The sequence below is a fragment of the Cupressus sempervirens genome, chromosome 6, assembly GCF_028749045.1.
Source record: "Cupressus sempervirens isolate cs-2001-9-10 chromosome 6, ASM2874904v1, whole genome shotgun sequence".
Lineage (NCBI taxonomy): Eukaryota > Viridiplantae > Streptophyta > Pinopsida > Cupressales > Cupressaceae > Cupressus > Cupressus sempervirens.
In genome coordinates, this window is record NC_143123.1 from 600,689,599 (window position 1) to 600,707,871 (window position 18,273).

At 37.1% G+C, this 18,273-nt stretch overlaps 1 protein-coding gene across 1 annotated transcript in view; it reads left to right on the forward strand.

Annotated features, from left to right (window-relative positions):
• Nucleotides 1–782: 782 nt before the first annotated feature.
• The window catches only part of LOC149553674 (uncharacterized), a 35,394-nt gene continuing 17,903 nt past the window's right edge, over nt 783–18,273 (forward strand). Inside the window, exons 1-3 of the mRNA XM_089789062.1 lie at nt 783–1,274; nt 10,200–11,989; nt 12,158–12,354. Coding sequence (XP_089645188.1) covers nt 1,056–1,274; nt 10,200–11,989; nt 12,158–12,354 — 2,206 coding nt within the window. The 5' untranslated portion in view covers nt 783–1,055. The remainder of the gene's footprint in view (nt 1,275–10,199; nt 11,990–12,157; nt 12,355–18,273) is intronic.

An 18,273-nucleotide genomic window follows, 5' to 3' on the forward strand; every position in this document is an offset into this window, starting at 1 on the left:
CTAAACTTTCTTAGTGTAACTAGCCTTTGGAACCTTAAGTAGATTATCAATACATCATGTCATCACTATCTTAATTGATCCTTGTACTTCATTACATAATTATAACTCAATCTTTCTTCTAGGTGCTATTGTTACATCTTTTGATCAAATCCTCTTCATTAATCAAATAAGTGATAGTACTTGAATCTTATAAGCAGTTATCTTACCAACAAATAGCAAGCTTGACATCAGTGACAAAACAACGATGAAACATCTTCTTCAACAATCTCCCTCTTTCAATCTAGTTCAACAATCTCTCAACAATGATCTTTTCAATCTATTTTCAACACATATATAATCTATCTCATGACCATGAATATATTTATTATTATTTTTTTATTTTTATAAAATATTTTACAAAACTCATATATATATATATATATATATATATATGGTGACCATGAATATATATATTATTTTTTTTATCTTAATAAAACGTGATGCTCCAGAGAATAAGTGTCAAACCGATGACGCTGTACTCACTACATTAGGCTTTTAACCTGTAATTATTGAGGAAAAATAACTGAACCTGATTAAGCAACAAAATACAAAAGGACTAGACAGACTTTAAAAGGGAAAAGTACTCGCATTTAAAAATATAAGTCTCGAACGAGGCGAAGGAATTCTCAAACGGTCTCAGACAAGGCTCCTTTTTTAACCGCAGTCGTAGACGATGAGATCAAGGGGGCGCGTGCAGAACGCGTTTTCGTCTCGATTAGAGTCAACCACCGCATTGCAACGACAGATTAATCCAAAATAAGATTGGAATTATGCACACGTCTGTCACCGATCTAATTGCAGGGCTGAATAACTTATTCAATTATGACCGAGCTCCTGGCATGGCCCAGGGGAGGAAACCATGAAGGAAGGAGGCGCAAGGTTGGCATCCTCCCTAAGCACGGCAACGGACAAGAAATCGTCAAAAAAATCTGAGCTGTAGCAGCCGCTTTGTTTCTTTGTTTAGTTTCCCTTTTTATTATGATCGTTGGAATTATTTACTGGAGAGTGAACGATCAATGGCATCAGAGGCAATGGAGTTGTGTAGATTTTACAGGGGATTTTGGGGGTTGTTATTGTTTTGGTTTATATCAGGGTTTATAGCTGATTCGGACGCCAAGGAAATGACGAAGTTAACAGGCGAAGGGAATTCAAGGTACGGAGGCATTTCTCAGATTTATATGTTGCGAGGGGTTGCAGACGCACATTTTGAAAATCACAGGGAAAAGCTTGACCAGGTTAGTTCCTCGCCTTCGTTACTTTTCATTCAATGGATTTGTAAAAAAACACTATAGAAATGCCAAGTAAAGAATATGATTAAAACCCATTTTGGTCCAAACGAAAACTCATTTTAACTCCGAATTTGTGTTCTTCCCGGTGGCAATTGTCCTTGAGTATACCGTTGTTTTATGGATATTCTATACATCTTACCTGCTGTTAGTGGTAATGGGCAACGCATAATTGAAAGTGAGTATCAGTTAACGCAGTTTATCAGTGTTTGCTTACCCTGGGTAAAGGAAGGGCATCGATTAGTGGGATCCTGTCTATTTAGCATGTTAGGCAGACAACTCAAACGAGAGGGGAGAGCGTTCTAACGGAAACATGGTCGATAGGAAACCTAAATTTTAGCACAGATGATAGCATCAGTTTACGCAGCTTATCAGTGTTTACTTATCCTGGATAAATAAGGGGCTTTTATTAGCGGGATCCTATTTATTAGCATGGTAGTCAGGCAACTCAAACCAGAGAGTTAGGCGTTCAAACGGCTCAGTGACAGAGAAGAAACCCAAATTTAGCACAGAAGAACTAGCTACAGATCCCCCAAAAATGGAGTATCAGTTTTTGTCTATATTTCTTTCATTTAGAAAATCAATCATTCCAAAACGTGAAGGCAGATCGCCTGCCATGCTAGCCGAATTACCTGATAACAAAAAAAACAAAAAGAGACGAAAGAACTGCTACTAAGATAAAAACTGAACATCAGAACATAAATAATTGATAGATCAGGTGAACATAAAGCGCAGTTGGGAACTCGGACGAGCATTTCCAGACTGATCACTATCTTCATCCTTATTATGGTGAAAGGAAGGACTTTGAAGCTCAGAAGGCAAGATTGTCTCGGTAATTTCAGCCAAAGTGCAGATAATGTTGTCCAGATTAACCACATATAACTTATCTGTGATAATATTTTAGGATCCTTACTTTCTACAAGGTTTGAATGTATGTGTTCATTGCAAACTTGAGATTTTTCAGAACTTCCATGAGTACGTAGGAAACATCTTTGCTAGTTGCCATCATCTCAGTGGCCAAACTTCAACCTAGGGAGTTTACATCCTAAATAATTTTTCATGTTATCACAATGGCGAAGTTGGGAACCAAATTGTTGGTCCAGGATGTGTTATTGCCATTTCCAGCCCTTTCTTATTGGAAACTCCAGGCCAGTTGTGATTAGGAGGATTCCTAACTAAATTCTTGAGGCCTTTTGAAATGCCAGTTCTAATTTACCTGCTCTCAGGGCATAAGGATTAACAATTCCTTTCCCTTCTTTGTCCACTGATCTTCATAACGTGTTTAAAGTTTAATTTGAGGTTTTGCCCTTTCTGAATATTAAGGGTTTTTTTCTAGAAAAATCCAGACCAGAGGTTTTTTTTAGAACCCCACCGACTTATGATTTTAAAAAAAAACCCCATTGACCTGCTCTGATACCATGAAACTATTAAAGATTGAATGAATGGAATAAAACAAATTGATTATTGCATTAACAATGAACTCGTAAATAGAGTTTACAAAGACCAATTATAGCGTGAACAAAAAAACAAGGTTGTCTTAATAAAGACAACTTCTATAAATAGGACTGAAACAGCAAGCTAAAAACAAAGCCTAAATGACCGTTAACTAGAACTAGCTAAATATAGCGAGATACTAAACATATTATAAATATTCTAATAGGAGCATCATTCCCATCATTTGAATAGAACATAGATTCGTGTGTGATTTTTTCTATCTAGCCACCAATTTTATAGCATGGCATATAGTTCACCTCCTTGGACTCAACGGACCAAAAAAATTAAACTAGGCAAAAAAAACCGGCAACATAAAAAATTACGTTCTTTTTTTGAAATATACAAATTTAATGCAATGCATATTTTATTGATTAAAGGTAAAGCAGGCTTTCAATGGACCCAAAATCCTTTATATTCAAATGCTACCAAAGAAATAAGCATAGCCAATTGGCAGCCAACTATCAACAAACCAACAGCCAACAAAACAGAAAAAAACTACTGTAACTTTTTAAGAGTCTTTGCAGCAACATATAGTTACAAAATACATCAAATGAGTCTAAATTTTGGGAAAGTGTTTTCTGGTAAATTGAAACAAACAGAGTAAAAAACAGCTTCAACACATGAACCAAAACTAGTTGATATTATTACGAGCTTATGATGATTGTTTTTGAAAATCATTATTATAAATTGTCGATATAAAATCATTCTACTGACTTAAAATGCATACATATTAATATGCATCTGCATCCTCATCATATATATATATACATGGAAGATACATAGAAACAAAGGACTTAGTAGCATACATGGGTGTTCTAAAATACAGAAAGAACAAGTAATTCAAATGCTGTAATCAGATCTATTAATTAGATGAATATATTTGCAATTCGCACATGTGTAATGGCCCCGGTGCCCTGATCCCTAGGAGAAGGTTTACCTATATGAATTATTAACAATGCAAACAATTAAATTCAATTCTAATGATTGATATCTAGGAATTCCAATCCTTACGGATTCCTTCAATCAAGCTTCCTAATCCTTTGTGTTACAGAGGAACGACCCTCGATTACTTGGCCTCACTTCTTGAAACTATCTTTTAAGTTGGGCTTCATAATCCTTTGTGAGGACCCCCCGTGTTCCTCATAATGATCCTTGATTAGTTAGCATAATCCTCAAAGGTTTTAGATTATGGTAAAAGCAGGTTTTGAAGGGGCCCCAAAACCCTTTAACCACAAGAGAAAAGATAAAGCAATAATAACCACCAGGAAAAACATTCCTGAAACCTACTGAAAAACAGCATCAAAATCAGGTTTTACAAGGACCTGAAACCACAAACATAGTCCAATAAAAGTACCCAGGTTTTACAAGGACCTGGAACCTCAAATATGGTTTAGATCGAAAACCAGTAATCAGGACCAAAAACAAGAACCATTTACTACAACCAGCAAATAGGACCAGAACAGGAACAAAACCAAAGAACAAGACCCAATGCTGCTATTGCAGCTCCATAATCATCTTGACAGCCTCCTTACCAATCACAGCAGTATCCTGGATGGAGTCAGCAGCCGAAGCAGCAGCAGCTTTTAGGGCTATCTTCCTCGAGCTCTGCCTTGTTCTCTTGCTTGGACCCTCGGAAGATATAATTTCTTCATTAGCTCTTTTTCCAAGGCTTGCAGCGGCAACACAGATACTAGATGTAACCTGTTCCATCTTTGTTCCACTTTCCTTGATAAGCATTCTGAGATTTTGCTCATAGTCTTTAAGTTTATTTGGGATATCTCCCATTTGCAATGATTTTGGCACGGTTAGTATCCTGGTTGTGTATAATCCTTGAAGGTTATTCCAAAAGGGTCTACAAGATTTTCTCAACAAATCACTACCTTTCCTTTAAAAAGATTCATATTAGACATAAATTAATACTATTCACTACATTATAAATGATGTACATTTATCATTATTCTAACTATGGTCTTTACAGATTTTTACTTTATAATATCATATCTAGAGGAAATATTGACATTTATACCTATTTATTTTATAGGCTAAATACTGCAATAAATAAAGTTATTGCCACTAGGTGGCATGACATACATATCTCCACTTGCCTTGTGCGATGATTATGTGGGTGCTAATATTATTGTCTTGTCCGCTTGGAAGGAGTGTCTCTGCTGAGGTTGCAGTTGTCTCTCTCTTCCTATGAATACATAAACTTATACCTACTTGTCGATGATGAGGGCTCCTCTCTTATGGGGTATTAACTCCAGTTGTTATGTGTTGGTTCTATCTTGTATTTGTTGACCTTCTTAGTCCTTGATGCTCGATTTTATTGCCTTTTGTACACGTGAACTCGGTGCAGCTTGGGTGGTCATATCCTTTGTTTTCGTGATTCCGTCTTCCTCAGTTCGAGTCCCTTCGAAGGCATGCACTTCTCTGTCTTTTCTATCCTCGATGACGTGTGTGTTGTCTTTCTTGTCCTATGTCCTCGGGTGTATGTGCATTTAGGTATATCTACCCTCCTCATGTTGTTAATACCTTTGGCATTTAATATGTGCCGACGTGGAAAAGAGGATTGCTTTTGATATGGGTTGCAACTTCTAGTCATCCCATTCAATTAGTTATTATATTTAAAACTGAAATGCTTATTACTATTCAAAATAAATATTTGATGGGTAGCTTTTGATTTATTATTGATATATATTTAATTTTACTATTTATTGTTTGATTCTATATAGATTAATATTATCCTTTAACATTAGTAGTTAATAATATTATAGATTATTGTTCATTAGAGTGATTAGTATCAATATCAATGAACAATATTTATTTGTTCATATTTTAAATAATAGATACAAATTAAATTAACAATTTAGGCTCATGACAATTGGAATGATGTAGAAGTATAAGATAGACATAATCCATTTACAATAACCAATCTTATGGGAAGCGAGGAAGGGCAATGTGAGAGAAAGGTGAGGCCTCACTAGGTACAAGAGTTTATAAAATATGAGGCCAAAAGGGACAAGAGATTCCACTCTTGGGCCTAGGGTTTAGTTAGAACACACTATTCTAATATCCCCCAACCCCTATGGTAGACTTTCAAAGTCCCCAAACTCGCCGCAAGTTAGGCAATTTTGGCAAGTTGGCGAGCTAGATCAACTCAACTTGGTTTGTCGAATTTGGGGGCATGACTCGCCCAACTTGGCGAGTTGACATAACTCGCCTAACTTGTTGGGTTTGAGCATGCTTAACTCAGTTGGGTTTGAGCATACGCTTGGAAGTTTACTCTATAATTCAACACTTTGCTCAAGGGGTAGGAGGATTTAAGCACATAACATTTAGGTATAAGTTACATTTCTTCTTGTAGTTTAAGTTATGTTTGTATAAATACTGTTATTATTCTTGTAGTCTAAGTTATGTTTGTATAAATATTGTTAAGATGTTTGAGATAGGTTTCAGCTTCATAGGAGTTAAGATGCAAAATCCAGATTTTGCATCTTTCCAAAAAATTCTAGACTAGGCCAAATCCTAAGATTCGACATGCCTTCAACACTCTAACTTCCCATAACCTATCCTGATTTTTTAAGGTCAAACCAAAGTTAAAGCAAGGATTGTCTAGAGGTTTTAAGTTTTTAACTCATTTTATCAAAAATCCCTTTGGTTTAAGTTCCAAATCCTAACAAACTTAGCTACAATTTACATTTTACATACATAATGGGTTTATCATTTATGTTCCTCGTTTATGTATGTGATTACAAATTAGCTTCTATTTGATGATGTTATAGTGTCTTTAAGTTTTACTCAATAAATGGTGTATGAAATAAGTTTTAAATTGTTAAAAATCTCTAAATTTCAAGGATTTTGTCATTTTACCGAGTCGTAGCCAAGTCATTGTTGAGTCACAAGTCGATGTGGCCTTGCAGAGTCTTAGCCGAGTCCAAGTTTGGGAACTATGGTTTGCAGAGTCTTATCTAGGGTACGCTTTAGAAGGGATATTACAAATGGCAGTGCATACTCTCTCTTATGTTTGACATCATCTACATTGGTAGCATACAATCTAGTCTCTCTTGCCCCTGTTGTATCTACACCTTCCATAGATTTGATGTGAGTTTTATGCCACTACAACATGCAGAATTGAATACTTGATATTCCAAAAGAAATACTAAATCTTCAACTCTCTCTTGAATAAGGATGCTCATATGCTAAACAATGTTGATAGATTGTGTGATCAAATGAAGCAACCCCAATGTTCCTTCTTTATTGTGGACAAAACTCAGTTATAATGATGTGATATATTGGTTATCAGAAATGGACTTATGCTGTTCAATCGATGGATGTCAACTACTTCAACTTCCAACCAAATGAAGTGCAAGGGGAAATGGCTTAGAAAGCTCCTCTACTCCTGCTATACAACAAACAATGAATGCCTGCGTCACTCTACTAGACTTAGTTTAGCCATTGACATCAACCAAGCTAATGCAGTTACTTTAGGTGGATGTAAGATGTTTAAACTGTCCCCATTCCATTAACACCATCCATTGATGCATGCCAATGTGCAAACAACCACCAAAGTAAAGCTCTTGAATATGCCATTCAATCACACAAGGCAAAATTATAATTAGCTAGCAGCTAGTAGTTTGGTCTAAATGAGTTCACCAAAGATGTAAATAAAATATCTTCCATTCAACTAAACAGTGCTTCTAAACAACAATAAATGAAATCCTAATCTAAGTGAGGAAATGGAAAAACCATGCAATACCCCAAAGAAATTCAAGTAATCCGCCATGAAGACCAATAATGAATTAATAATTACTTTGATAGCATTACGGCAACCATTTCTCCAAGTCTCTTCTTACTCTACTCTAAAACTAATGAGTTACAAATGAGGAGGCCTTGGCCTTTTATAGTTGTCCAATTACAATGAAGGACCAAGATTGATTTAAGATCAAGGGCCAATACTTTTTCCAACAATGCCCTAATCCAATTAGTCGCTACAAGTACTAAATGCTTATCCAATTATATGAAGGCACCCGCTTGTCGGCGAATAAGAAAATTACACTGCTCTTGAGAGCCAATGAGAAAATAGATTAGGTAAGAGCATGATGTGGACTCCACATGTACACTTGGCATAATATGAATGGCTGATCTCTGACACTTGTAAACTTGAATTTTCTGATTGGCTGGAAATGGATAGGCGCCACATCAACATTCTTGTCTTGTACTTCCTTGAGTTGGGGAATCTTCTCATGGAAGCTTGAAATTGCATTAGCTTGCACTTGAAGATTTGATGTCACCTGGATGCTTTGGTCTTGAAACCTTCTTATTGAACTAGCTTGCGCTTGTACCTTGCCTTGATCTTCAACCTCAAATGCTTGCATCTTGTCCTCTTGATGAGCCACTCGCAACTTGCTGGTGCACAAAGTCTTCATATTTTGTACTTTACCACAGCTCCTCCATGTTCTTGAGTATCTCCATACTCCATTTCACATAGCACAAGAAGATAACAACATTTGTCATAGATAAGTAGGAGATATTTTCCACAACAAGTCAAATTGTGATCCCGTTATTAGGATTTAATTGTGTATTTTTTGAGTCAAACTCATTGACCCATGTATCATGAGTAGTGATTCACACATGAATCCATCTCTCATGAGAATAAATGGAACACTTAACACTCATTGGATTTAGGTGATGCTCACAAAGGTGAAGCACCAAGACTTCCTGGGAGGTCACCCATTCCAGTACTACTCTAGCTCGAGCACGCTTTACTACGGAGTTTCCTCCATGGTTAAACCCACTTTGCTTGCAATGCCATTTGCAAAACCTTCACCAAGTGTTGTGCCTTATGAACCATTCATTAGAAAGCCCCTTAAGCTCATCAATTGATAAGTAGGAAATATTTTCCAAGTAGTCAAATTGTGATATTGCTATCAGGATTCAACTGTGTAGTTTTTGAGTCAAACTCATCGATCCATGTATCATGAGTAGTGATTCACACATGAATCCATCTCTCATGAGAATAAATGGAACTCTTAGCACTCATTGGATCTAGGTGATGCTCACAGAGGTGAAGCACTGAGAATTCCTGGGAGGTCACCCATCCCAGTACAATTCCAGCTCAAGCACGCTTAACTACAGAGTTTCCTCCTTGGTTAAACCCACTTTGCTTGCAACCCTATTTGCAAAACCTTCACCAAGTGTTGTGTCTTAGGAAACATTTATTAGAAAGCCCCTTAAGCTCTTCAATCGATAAGTAGGAGATATTTTCCACAACAAGTCAAATTGTGATATTGCTATCGGGATTTAGCTGTGTGGTTTTTGAGTCAAACTCATCGACTGATGTATCACGAGTGGTGATTCACACATGAATCCATCTCTCATGAGAATAAATGGAATACTTAGCACTCATTAGATCTAGGTGATGCTCTGAGAGGGATCTGGACGACTGTAAATGTATACCCCTATGGACAAAATCCCAAGTGCCATACTCTACCTGAAACTGTGTGAGCCGCTCTCCATCTGTTGAGAATCCGATCCACCAGAATGCAGCAGGTTAGAGAAGTTAAATCGTACAACAGGCATTAAGGAGGTCTTATCGTTGTAGTCCCATGCCTATTTCATTCAATTGAAATAAAATATTTGTTACTGTTCATTTCTTATTCCTTTATTTATTTTTATACAATAACCTGGATTTTACTGGTTGTGGGCAATATGATTGCTTTGAGGAACCACCTAGTGCTTCTAGCTGACATCTAGGAAGTCAAAACAAGAAGGTTCATGGAATGTACGAGTGATGCTTGTTATTCAGATCATACTTGCAATAGTGTTATTTGAAGCTGAAGGAAGAAACCCTAGTGACAAGATGATAGTGCTTTCTTGTGAAACATTTACATTTTGTGCTACATTCAATGGTGCAGTTCAGTTTCCTCAGCAGCACAAAGAGCACTATATGCATCAGTATTTAGCATTTTCTGTTGTGTTGATTAATTTCAGTGCCAGTCGGCATAACTGGCTCATTTCAGATTGGAAGTGTAGACCTACACCCTTAATGATGGTGATATATTGTAATATTTTTTTGAAATCAGCAATTGCAGCTTTATCATTTCTGTTGAGATATTGATTGCATTTTGCTATTAGGTCCAAATATATTTGAATGTTAGGGTTGCCTGTAATCACAGTACCAGTCAAACCTGCAGGCTTATTGGGCACCTTATTGAGGTGTAAATAATGTTTTGTTATCCTGATGCACAGTTCAATAATCAGATATTTGTTCAGATTTTTATCTCTCTGGCTATTAGATATGTCATATATGCTATAATAACTATATTATGGTATCCTGATTAATATAATTATCTTTCTGATGGTCTTTTGGCTTGGAATCAGGACTTCCATATCTGGCCTCAGGCTGAGCATCTGCAAGCCAGTCGCGGTTTTGAACAGTTGGAAGGAACAGACACCGATAGTAAGAATTTACAATACTTTTCAAAAGAAGGGATGGATGCGAAGAAAATGATTCAGAACTCTTATTCTTTTCTTGAACACAATTTAGAGAAGAAAATGAATAACCAACAACCTCAGACGAATGATTTTCTTCACAATTCTCTCTACAGGCATCCTTCCTTTGGCCCATTTGATTCATCATCAATTATTCCAATAAATGGGGAGCATGGGGAGTTTGTTAGGCCTGTCTCTGGAGAAGATGAATATTCAAACTTACAGTCATCTCTTGAGCGTCTCAGAGCTAGGCTTCAATTTGGTGCTCATGGGAAGCGGTTTTTACGAAGTCATTATCTCGAAGTTCCTGTCACAGCTCCAGTTTCAGCAGTTTCTCCATCACCTTCAGGATTACAGAATGATCACTATATGGCCCCTGGTCCATCCCCTGAGACTTTATCACCACAGTTAGTGCCATCACCATCATTGGGAGTTGTAAATCCAAGCCCACATTCTTTCATCTTAACGCCACCGTTACCTCCCACACTGCCAGAAAGTTCACTTCCCGAGCAGTCAACTAAGAAGAGTGGCAACTCTAAGACAATTATTTTAGCTGTTGTTATCACGGCAATATCAACTTTACTTCTTACTGCATTGTTCTTTTACTTTTATAAATGCTTTTTCAATAGCAGGCGTGGATTCAATCATCTTCATGATGATAGACCTCTTTTATTTTCAAGCATGCATAGTAAATCAATAAATCCCAATGGTGGTGATTCAAAGGTTTACAAGTGGGCAACATTTGAAGACCCCAGTGAAACTTCACATATAACAACTGCCTTAGCAACAGGAAAGGCTGATGATACACACTTGTCTACTTTTGATCAAAGGAAGCTTCGAGTTTTATCCCTTCCTTCACGCCTTAGGAAGACAATAGGGACTCTTGATATTCATCCTCTTCCTCCTTTGCCTAAGTCCAAGCATTCACTTGAATTGTGTGATAGGGGTACTTTCACCTCAAATTCAGCAGATACCATTCAAAATTCATGTTCATCCTCATCCAAGGTGCCACAGGTTCATTTATCTGCAGGTTCTGCAGTGTTGCACACCCCCACTCAACCAATTGCTACTCATTTTCCCTCTTCCCCTTTCGCAGAGTCTACTCCACTAACTGTACAATCTAAACTTCCTCCAACCTTACCAGTGTCTGATCCCTCTTTGTACCCACCTGTCAACTCCTCTCCACCATTGCCAATAAGTAAATCTCCGCCTCCACCATTAATAAGTAACTCCCTCACTCCTCCAGCACCAATAAATAAACCCCTGCCTCCTCCACCATCAGCATACAGATCCCCACCTCAACCACCACCAATAAGTAAGCCTCTGCCTCCTCCACCATCAGCATATAAATCCCCACCTCCTCCACCCCCTGGAGCATACAAATCACCACCTCCTCCACCTCCGGGAGCATACAAATCACCACCTCCTCCACCCCCAGGACCTAATAATGGCCAGTCTAATCTACCCAAAGCACCCTTATCAGCGACAATGAATTCTCTGTTACCCCCTCCTTTACCTGGCCAAAGACCACCTGGTTCTGGAACTTCTTTGGGGCACTTAAATGCAGTAGGGGAAGATGGAAATCTACGACCCAAACTCAAGCCTCTTCACTGGGACAAAGTTAATGCTAACCCTGATCACTCAATGGTTTGGGACCAGATAAGAGCAGGATCTTTTCAGTACGATTGTTTTCCTAATCCTATTTTATAGTTAAAGCTCTCATTTTGATTAAGAATTAGCATATGCAACTAGATCAGAATATCATTTTCTACAGTTTGAAAAATCTTCTGCACTCTTTAAGGATGATTACTGCTGGTTGCTAAAAGAAGTGAAACTGGCATTTGCAGATTCAATGAAGAAATGATTGAGACACTGTTTGGTTATAATTCTACAAACACAGGGACAAATAGAATGGCCAAACAAGCACATAATGTTTCTAGTCAGAACCCTCAGCTTCTGGACCCAAAAAAGTCGCAAAACTTGGCTATATTTTTGAAGGCATTGAATGTAAGAAGAGATGAAGTCTATGATGCACTATTGGAAGGTATGCTCATTTGCCACATATTTGCCAACTGTCACAGTTCAAATTATTTGATTTTCATAAAGTTTTGATATTTCAAGTGTTGTATAAGTGGATTTTGTTGATAGGATTAGATGGCTGAGCAGCAAATATATAATTTATTATATTTTCATTTTTAGTGTAATAGTTATAATTGACATCTTCCAGTGAATATTCCAGAGGTGATTCAGAAGATTACCAGTTACAAACAGACTTAGCTTGGAGGTTTGATGTTTATTTTATTAAGCTCAGTTTTAGCAGATGTGAACTTGAGTGCAAATATGAATGGTATACTAATAATACAAGACATGATGTAGGGTTCTTTAAAACATTTTCAAAAGAGAAACACGATACTGTTCTGTAGAGCAGGATCCTCATAAAGCAAATAAATTGAATTCCGGTAATTTACACGAAGCAGATAATGAGTATTTTAAGGAAGACTATTGAGTGAATTTAGTTATTTGGATGTAGATAAGGAAAATGGGTGAAATTGATGATTTGCATCCTTGCAGTGATGTCCCTGATTCCTTCAGTAGACCCGAATAAATGTGGTTCCTATAGTGTACCCAAACTCAACTCAGAATTCATTGAATAATTTCTGAATGTTTCCTTGAACCTGATGTAGGCAGACATTACTGTTACAGAACAAACATAACATCCTAATGTTTAATTTCTGAAGACAAATTGCCACAGAAGATTTTACATTACACCGTAGTCTGCCATAGGCAGCTACAGTTCACACTATATGGAACAATAGAAACTACAATAGGCGGCTACAGATATATTCTACTGCAGCGGTGCTTTATCACACCTCTCCTTTTCTCTTCAAAGAGCCTTCTTCTCTTTCCTTCTTTAAGATCTTTTTGCTCGCTTCTCTTTAAGAGTCTTTGCTTCTCTGTGAACCATCTCTGTTCCTATATCTCTTAGAGCCTCTCCCTTTTCTTATTTTTGCAAAACTAATTTAAAGATCAGTTTGCCATTGCTCTATTTTGTTTCCTCACCTTTCATCTTACTCTTCAATCTCATTATTCATATGGGGACATTGCATTTCCATCTGATGACTCTTTGCTTCCTACTGATGACTCTTTGCACTGCTCTGTTTCCTGGGGTTGAAACTGCTGTGCTCGTGTAACTGTTGTCTAATTTGCTCTTAAAAGTATGGTGGTGCACCCTATCTGCAGATTAAAACAAACCACTCTGAAAGTCTGCAACTGTTGTCACAAGGCTGAACTTGAATTCCTTAAGTCCTCATTACGTTGAGAGACGTTTCATATAATTATGAAGTCTTCTAACGACAATGATATCCATCAGTGCAAAGGTGCTGACCAGTGATTCTCTTGGACAGGTTGTTGCCATTCCATAGTGTCTGCATGTTGTCATTCGTGTGCTATATTTTCTCATAAATCAAATTCCATTTTATATCTGTATCTTTAATTTTACTCCAAAACCCCGTGAATGCAAGAATTTTCATGCCCATGCTACTTATGTCCCCAATGCTTATCAGACCTGGTTAAATGTATTTACTATTTACTATTTATGTGTGTAACAACTCTTTGCTTCTTCAACTGCTGTGAACGATCTTCTCACATTATTTCTGTGATTGATGCAGTCAACTATATTGAGCAACTGCTTAGCTGCTTCAAGTGACTTTCTACAGCAGTTGTGAACTGCTGTAACATCTTTCATAGGAACTATATAGCTCCTGCAAGTGTATTTTTATGTTAGTTATGTAACTGTTGTGTCTTTCCAAAACAACTGGATGACTGTTATAGAGGGATTTTATTCAGCCACAGTCACTGCTTCAAAGTAGTTTTTCCTACAAAGTAGCTTCAAAGTAGCTTAGGAATGCCTTGCCTTCTCTGTTGTGGCCTTCTTAGAAGCCTCCCTCCATTAGTGCTTAAGACAACCTTTGCATAAAGAGGGAATTCTATGACTGAAATACATTATTTTTGACTGATGTAGGATAGCACTATCCCTATTGGATAATCCTTTACACTTTTGGGAGGAATTTATTTTGACAACATTTTCTAAATATTGTGAAGTTGTGTGTGACCTAAGAAACAACTGAAAATTCTCTGTAATTTATATACCACTTTAGAGCACCTTCACATCTCATGATATAAGTTTTTAGTAATATCTTTCTCTTCAATATGATTGTGAATTTGTACATCACAAGGGTGAAGCAAGTTGGAACAATATACAATATAAATGCAAAAGCAATCTTTGCAACGATACTAAATACTATATTTACCTTTACCAATTCCCTCTAACAAAGAGACGTGCATAATATTTTCTACAAGATCCATGATCTTGCCATTCGCAAAACTGAATATAGATACAACTAGAAATTGCATTTGGTACGTCAAATAGATGAGGAAGGTCAAGTAGAAAAAAATTGGTCTATGTTTTGCACACATTTGTGTGGTGCATGAGGTTAATTGGTAGATCATTCAAGAAATGATGTTGTTTGTCCAAGAAATGTGGTGGAGTGAGTGTGTGTGTGTGAGACAGAGAGAGAGGGGTAAGATGATAGAGTTTGGGGATATAGATAAAGAGGAAGATGGAGAAGGATATGGAGAGGAGAGGGAGAGATGAAGAGAGACAGGGATAGATAGAGATGTAAGAGAAATATGTAGAGGGAGAGATATGGGGTAGTGTGGTGAGTGAGTGTGAGGGAGGGGCAAGGAAAGAGGGGATATAGATAGTGAGGAAGATGGAGAAGGATATGAGGAGGAGAGGGAGAGATATGAGATAGGGATAGATAGAGATATAGAAGGACTATGTAGAAGGGGAGAATAATGGGTAGGGAGAGAATGAAAGAGAGTGAGACAAAAAGATGAAGATAGAGATAAGGAGTGACAAGGAGAGGGGGAGAGATATGGGGCAGGAAGAATGGGAGAGATAACAAGGCAGATATAGAGGGAGATATGGAAGAATAAATATTGAGAGATAGAGCTAAAGAGACAGAGAAATAGGTAAAAGGTCTAGGAAGAGGGATAGAGATATTTTTATAAATCGAGGGGTAGAAGAAGATAGATATAGAGATGAAGATAGAGGGAGAGACGAAGAGGGAAAGAAACAAATAGAGAGCGGTAGAGGGAGATAAAGAAATAGAGAGGTAAAAAAATAGAGAGAGAGAAAGAATAAATATAGAAGAAGAAGGATAAAGGGAGGGAAAGATAGATATGGATAGTGAGATAGTGTGATAGAGAGATAGAGATATAGAGAGGGGGATAGGGAGAGAGGCAAAGAGATAGATAGAGAGATACACAAACAAAGAGTAGAGATATATAGAAATGGAGGGAGAGGCAGGGGAGAGAGAAACTAAATATATTTCATCTCTTTTAAACCATAATAGGGCACAGAGAAACTAAATGTGGGAAACAACATGTTTAGGTTATACCTAAGTTTTCGATTTGAGTATGAGTATAGGCACAAATTTTGGATATGGGTATGACAATTTTTTTTCTTGGGTATGGGTATGTTTGTGTATCGTGATCAATGTAGACCACCAAATTAAATGCACATTCAGGAAAAAGACGGAGGCCCTCAAATTCAACACCTTGGAGGATACAGATCAAATCAACACAACCCAAATGTTGGTCGGGTTGCTAATGCAAAATTTAAGTCCTTTTAGGGATGTGAATTCTAAGGTCTCTTTCTCCTGTTTGTGTTGGTATGTGATGATTGAAAGTGAAGATTGATCTGCAAGTAAAGTAATCACACACAATGATAAACAACAAGAGATCTAATCTAGTGTACCAAAGTGCTTTAAAATGACAAAGAGGGAATTGTACTCACCTCAAGGGTTAGCAGAGGATACAAGTTCAGATCTTTAAACGAACTCTTAGACTGTACTGAAAACTGAAAGAGAGTTGGATCTGGAACCCAGGAAGCTGAAGCTGCAAACTGTAAAAATCTGAAGGTTGTAAGAACATATCAACTTCTTGGGTATAGGTCCACCTCGATCTATACCTAAGAGGCTGAAAACTGGAAATCTATGATATGTGATAGAAATTGTAACCTAGATTTGTAAAATCCAAATGAAACTCTGCAAATCTGCACCTACACACAAGAAAGGTAAAAATTTTAGGGGGAAATGGGCTTGCCTTGGTCAGGCACCTGATAGGAATTAACCTTGAAATGAAATAAATAAAACATGTAAAACAAGATAAATATTAGTATTCAACTTGCTTGTCAAACCTTCATGGATGGATCTGGGTTTGCTATTCTACAAAGATGCATGATTGCTTGTATATGTAGAATGTAGGATGTCTTTACAAATGTAGTTGGTCTACAACTTGCCAAATCATATATCATGGATGTATGTACGCTTGATATACATGGATGGAGAGGAAGAAAAATGAAGATGGATGTAGATCTCGTCCGTTGATGGCCAATTCATTTGTATCTTGTGAAGAATGAAGCTAGATATATGGAAGGAAATGCATGCTTGATGGATGATGGAATGCCTTAAATGAATGCTTGTTTCAATTTCTTGAATGCACCTTGGACTTGATTGCTTGCTCTTCAGTTAGCTTGTTTGATTTGAGATGTCTTACAATTGATGGATGTTTGGATATGAAATTGAAGGGACAATGCCTCCTTTTACAATGATTCCGGGCTTCAAAATTGAGAGGGCCAATTGCATTGGGTGGGAAAAAATGAAATAATCCGAAATGGGCCCCAAAATCCCGCAAAATCAAATCCTCGGGTATTGGTTGACCTCAACATATACCCAATTATAGGTTGCACATGTGAGACCTATACCTAAGAGGGTCCAATTAAAGTGGAAACCTCACAGATCTTGGGTGTATAAGTGGTTTAGAGAGAAATCAAAAGGGAATGCGGAAAAAATCAAGTATAAATGCATCCATAGTCTAGGAGATAGCTAAAATGAGGCCGAATAAGTCTTTGAGCTTCGAAATTAATGGGTGCTAACTTTTTGAAATGGCACAGTTCATACATATATACACATCTTATAAATTTTTAGATGTGTTCAAACATAAAAGTTGAGTTGTAACTAGGCTTTATAATTGACACTTGATAACATAGGGTCTGTAGATTGAAATATCACCCAAGTTTACAGATACACGGAATAATCAATTAATACACATGAAGTAAAACTTAGAACATACCATAATACCAATAGGCAAGGAAATGATTTCTTTATTAATACCAAAAACCAACATCAGTACATTAACAATGTTCCAATTATTTATAGACGGGTCGGTTAGTTGAAAACCAAACGACGCATTTCCTCACCGCCAATCCGACTAGCTTTAACAAGTACTAAACATAACAAGTACTTCATTCCGACTACAGGGTCATACCAAAAGAAGATATGGTAATAATCTTTTTATTATTTTAGAAACAAACCAACAAAAAAATAGAGTGCATAATACAAGTACTAATAAAAAGTCAATAGTAGACTGAATGCAGTCATCCACTCTAATACTTATGACCTGCCCTAAATTAAATCAAAGAGTAAATTAACTAACAAATGAATTTTGTATTCACAATTTAAGAAAAATAATTAATCACATGAAGCTTAACACTAGTTCTTATCATAAATCAATCTTTACAATTAATAAGGTACACTATCTTAGATTTGATGATGGTGCCAAGAAATGCGTGCAAGTCTGCAGCACTGTTTAGGGCTTGTGGGGCTTAGCTGTGGCTCTGCTTTGGTCTATCTGATGCATTACAGGAGCCTTCAACATTTTACAGATGTTGCCATATTTTTGTAGGGTGTGATTGGTTACATGATCTTCGTTCTTTCAAGTCAGGGTTCGAAAAATGTGTGAGGGCAGTCCGGGTTCCTGCCACAATGACAACGAAAGCAGTGGCAATGAGATTGTGGATGTGGATGGGCTGAATCCACAATGACAGAAACAAAGGGGC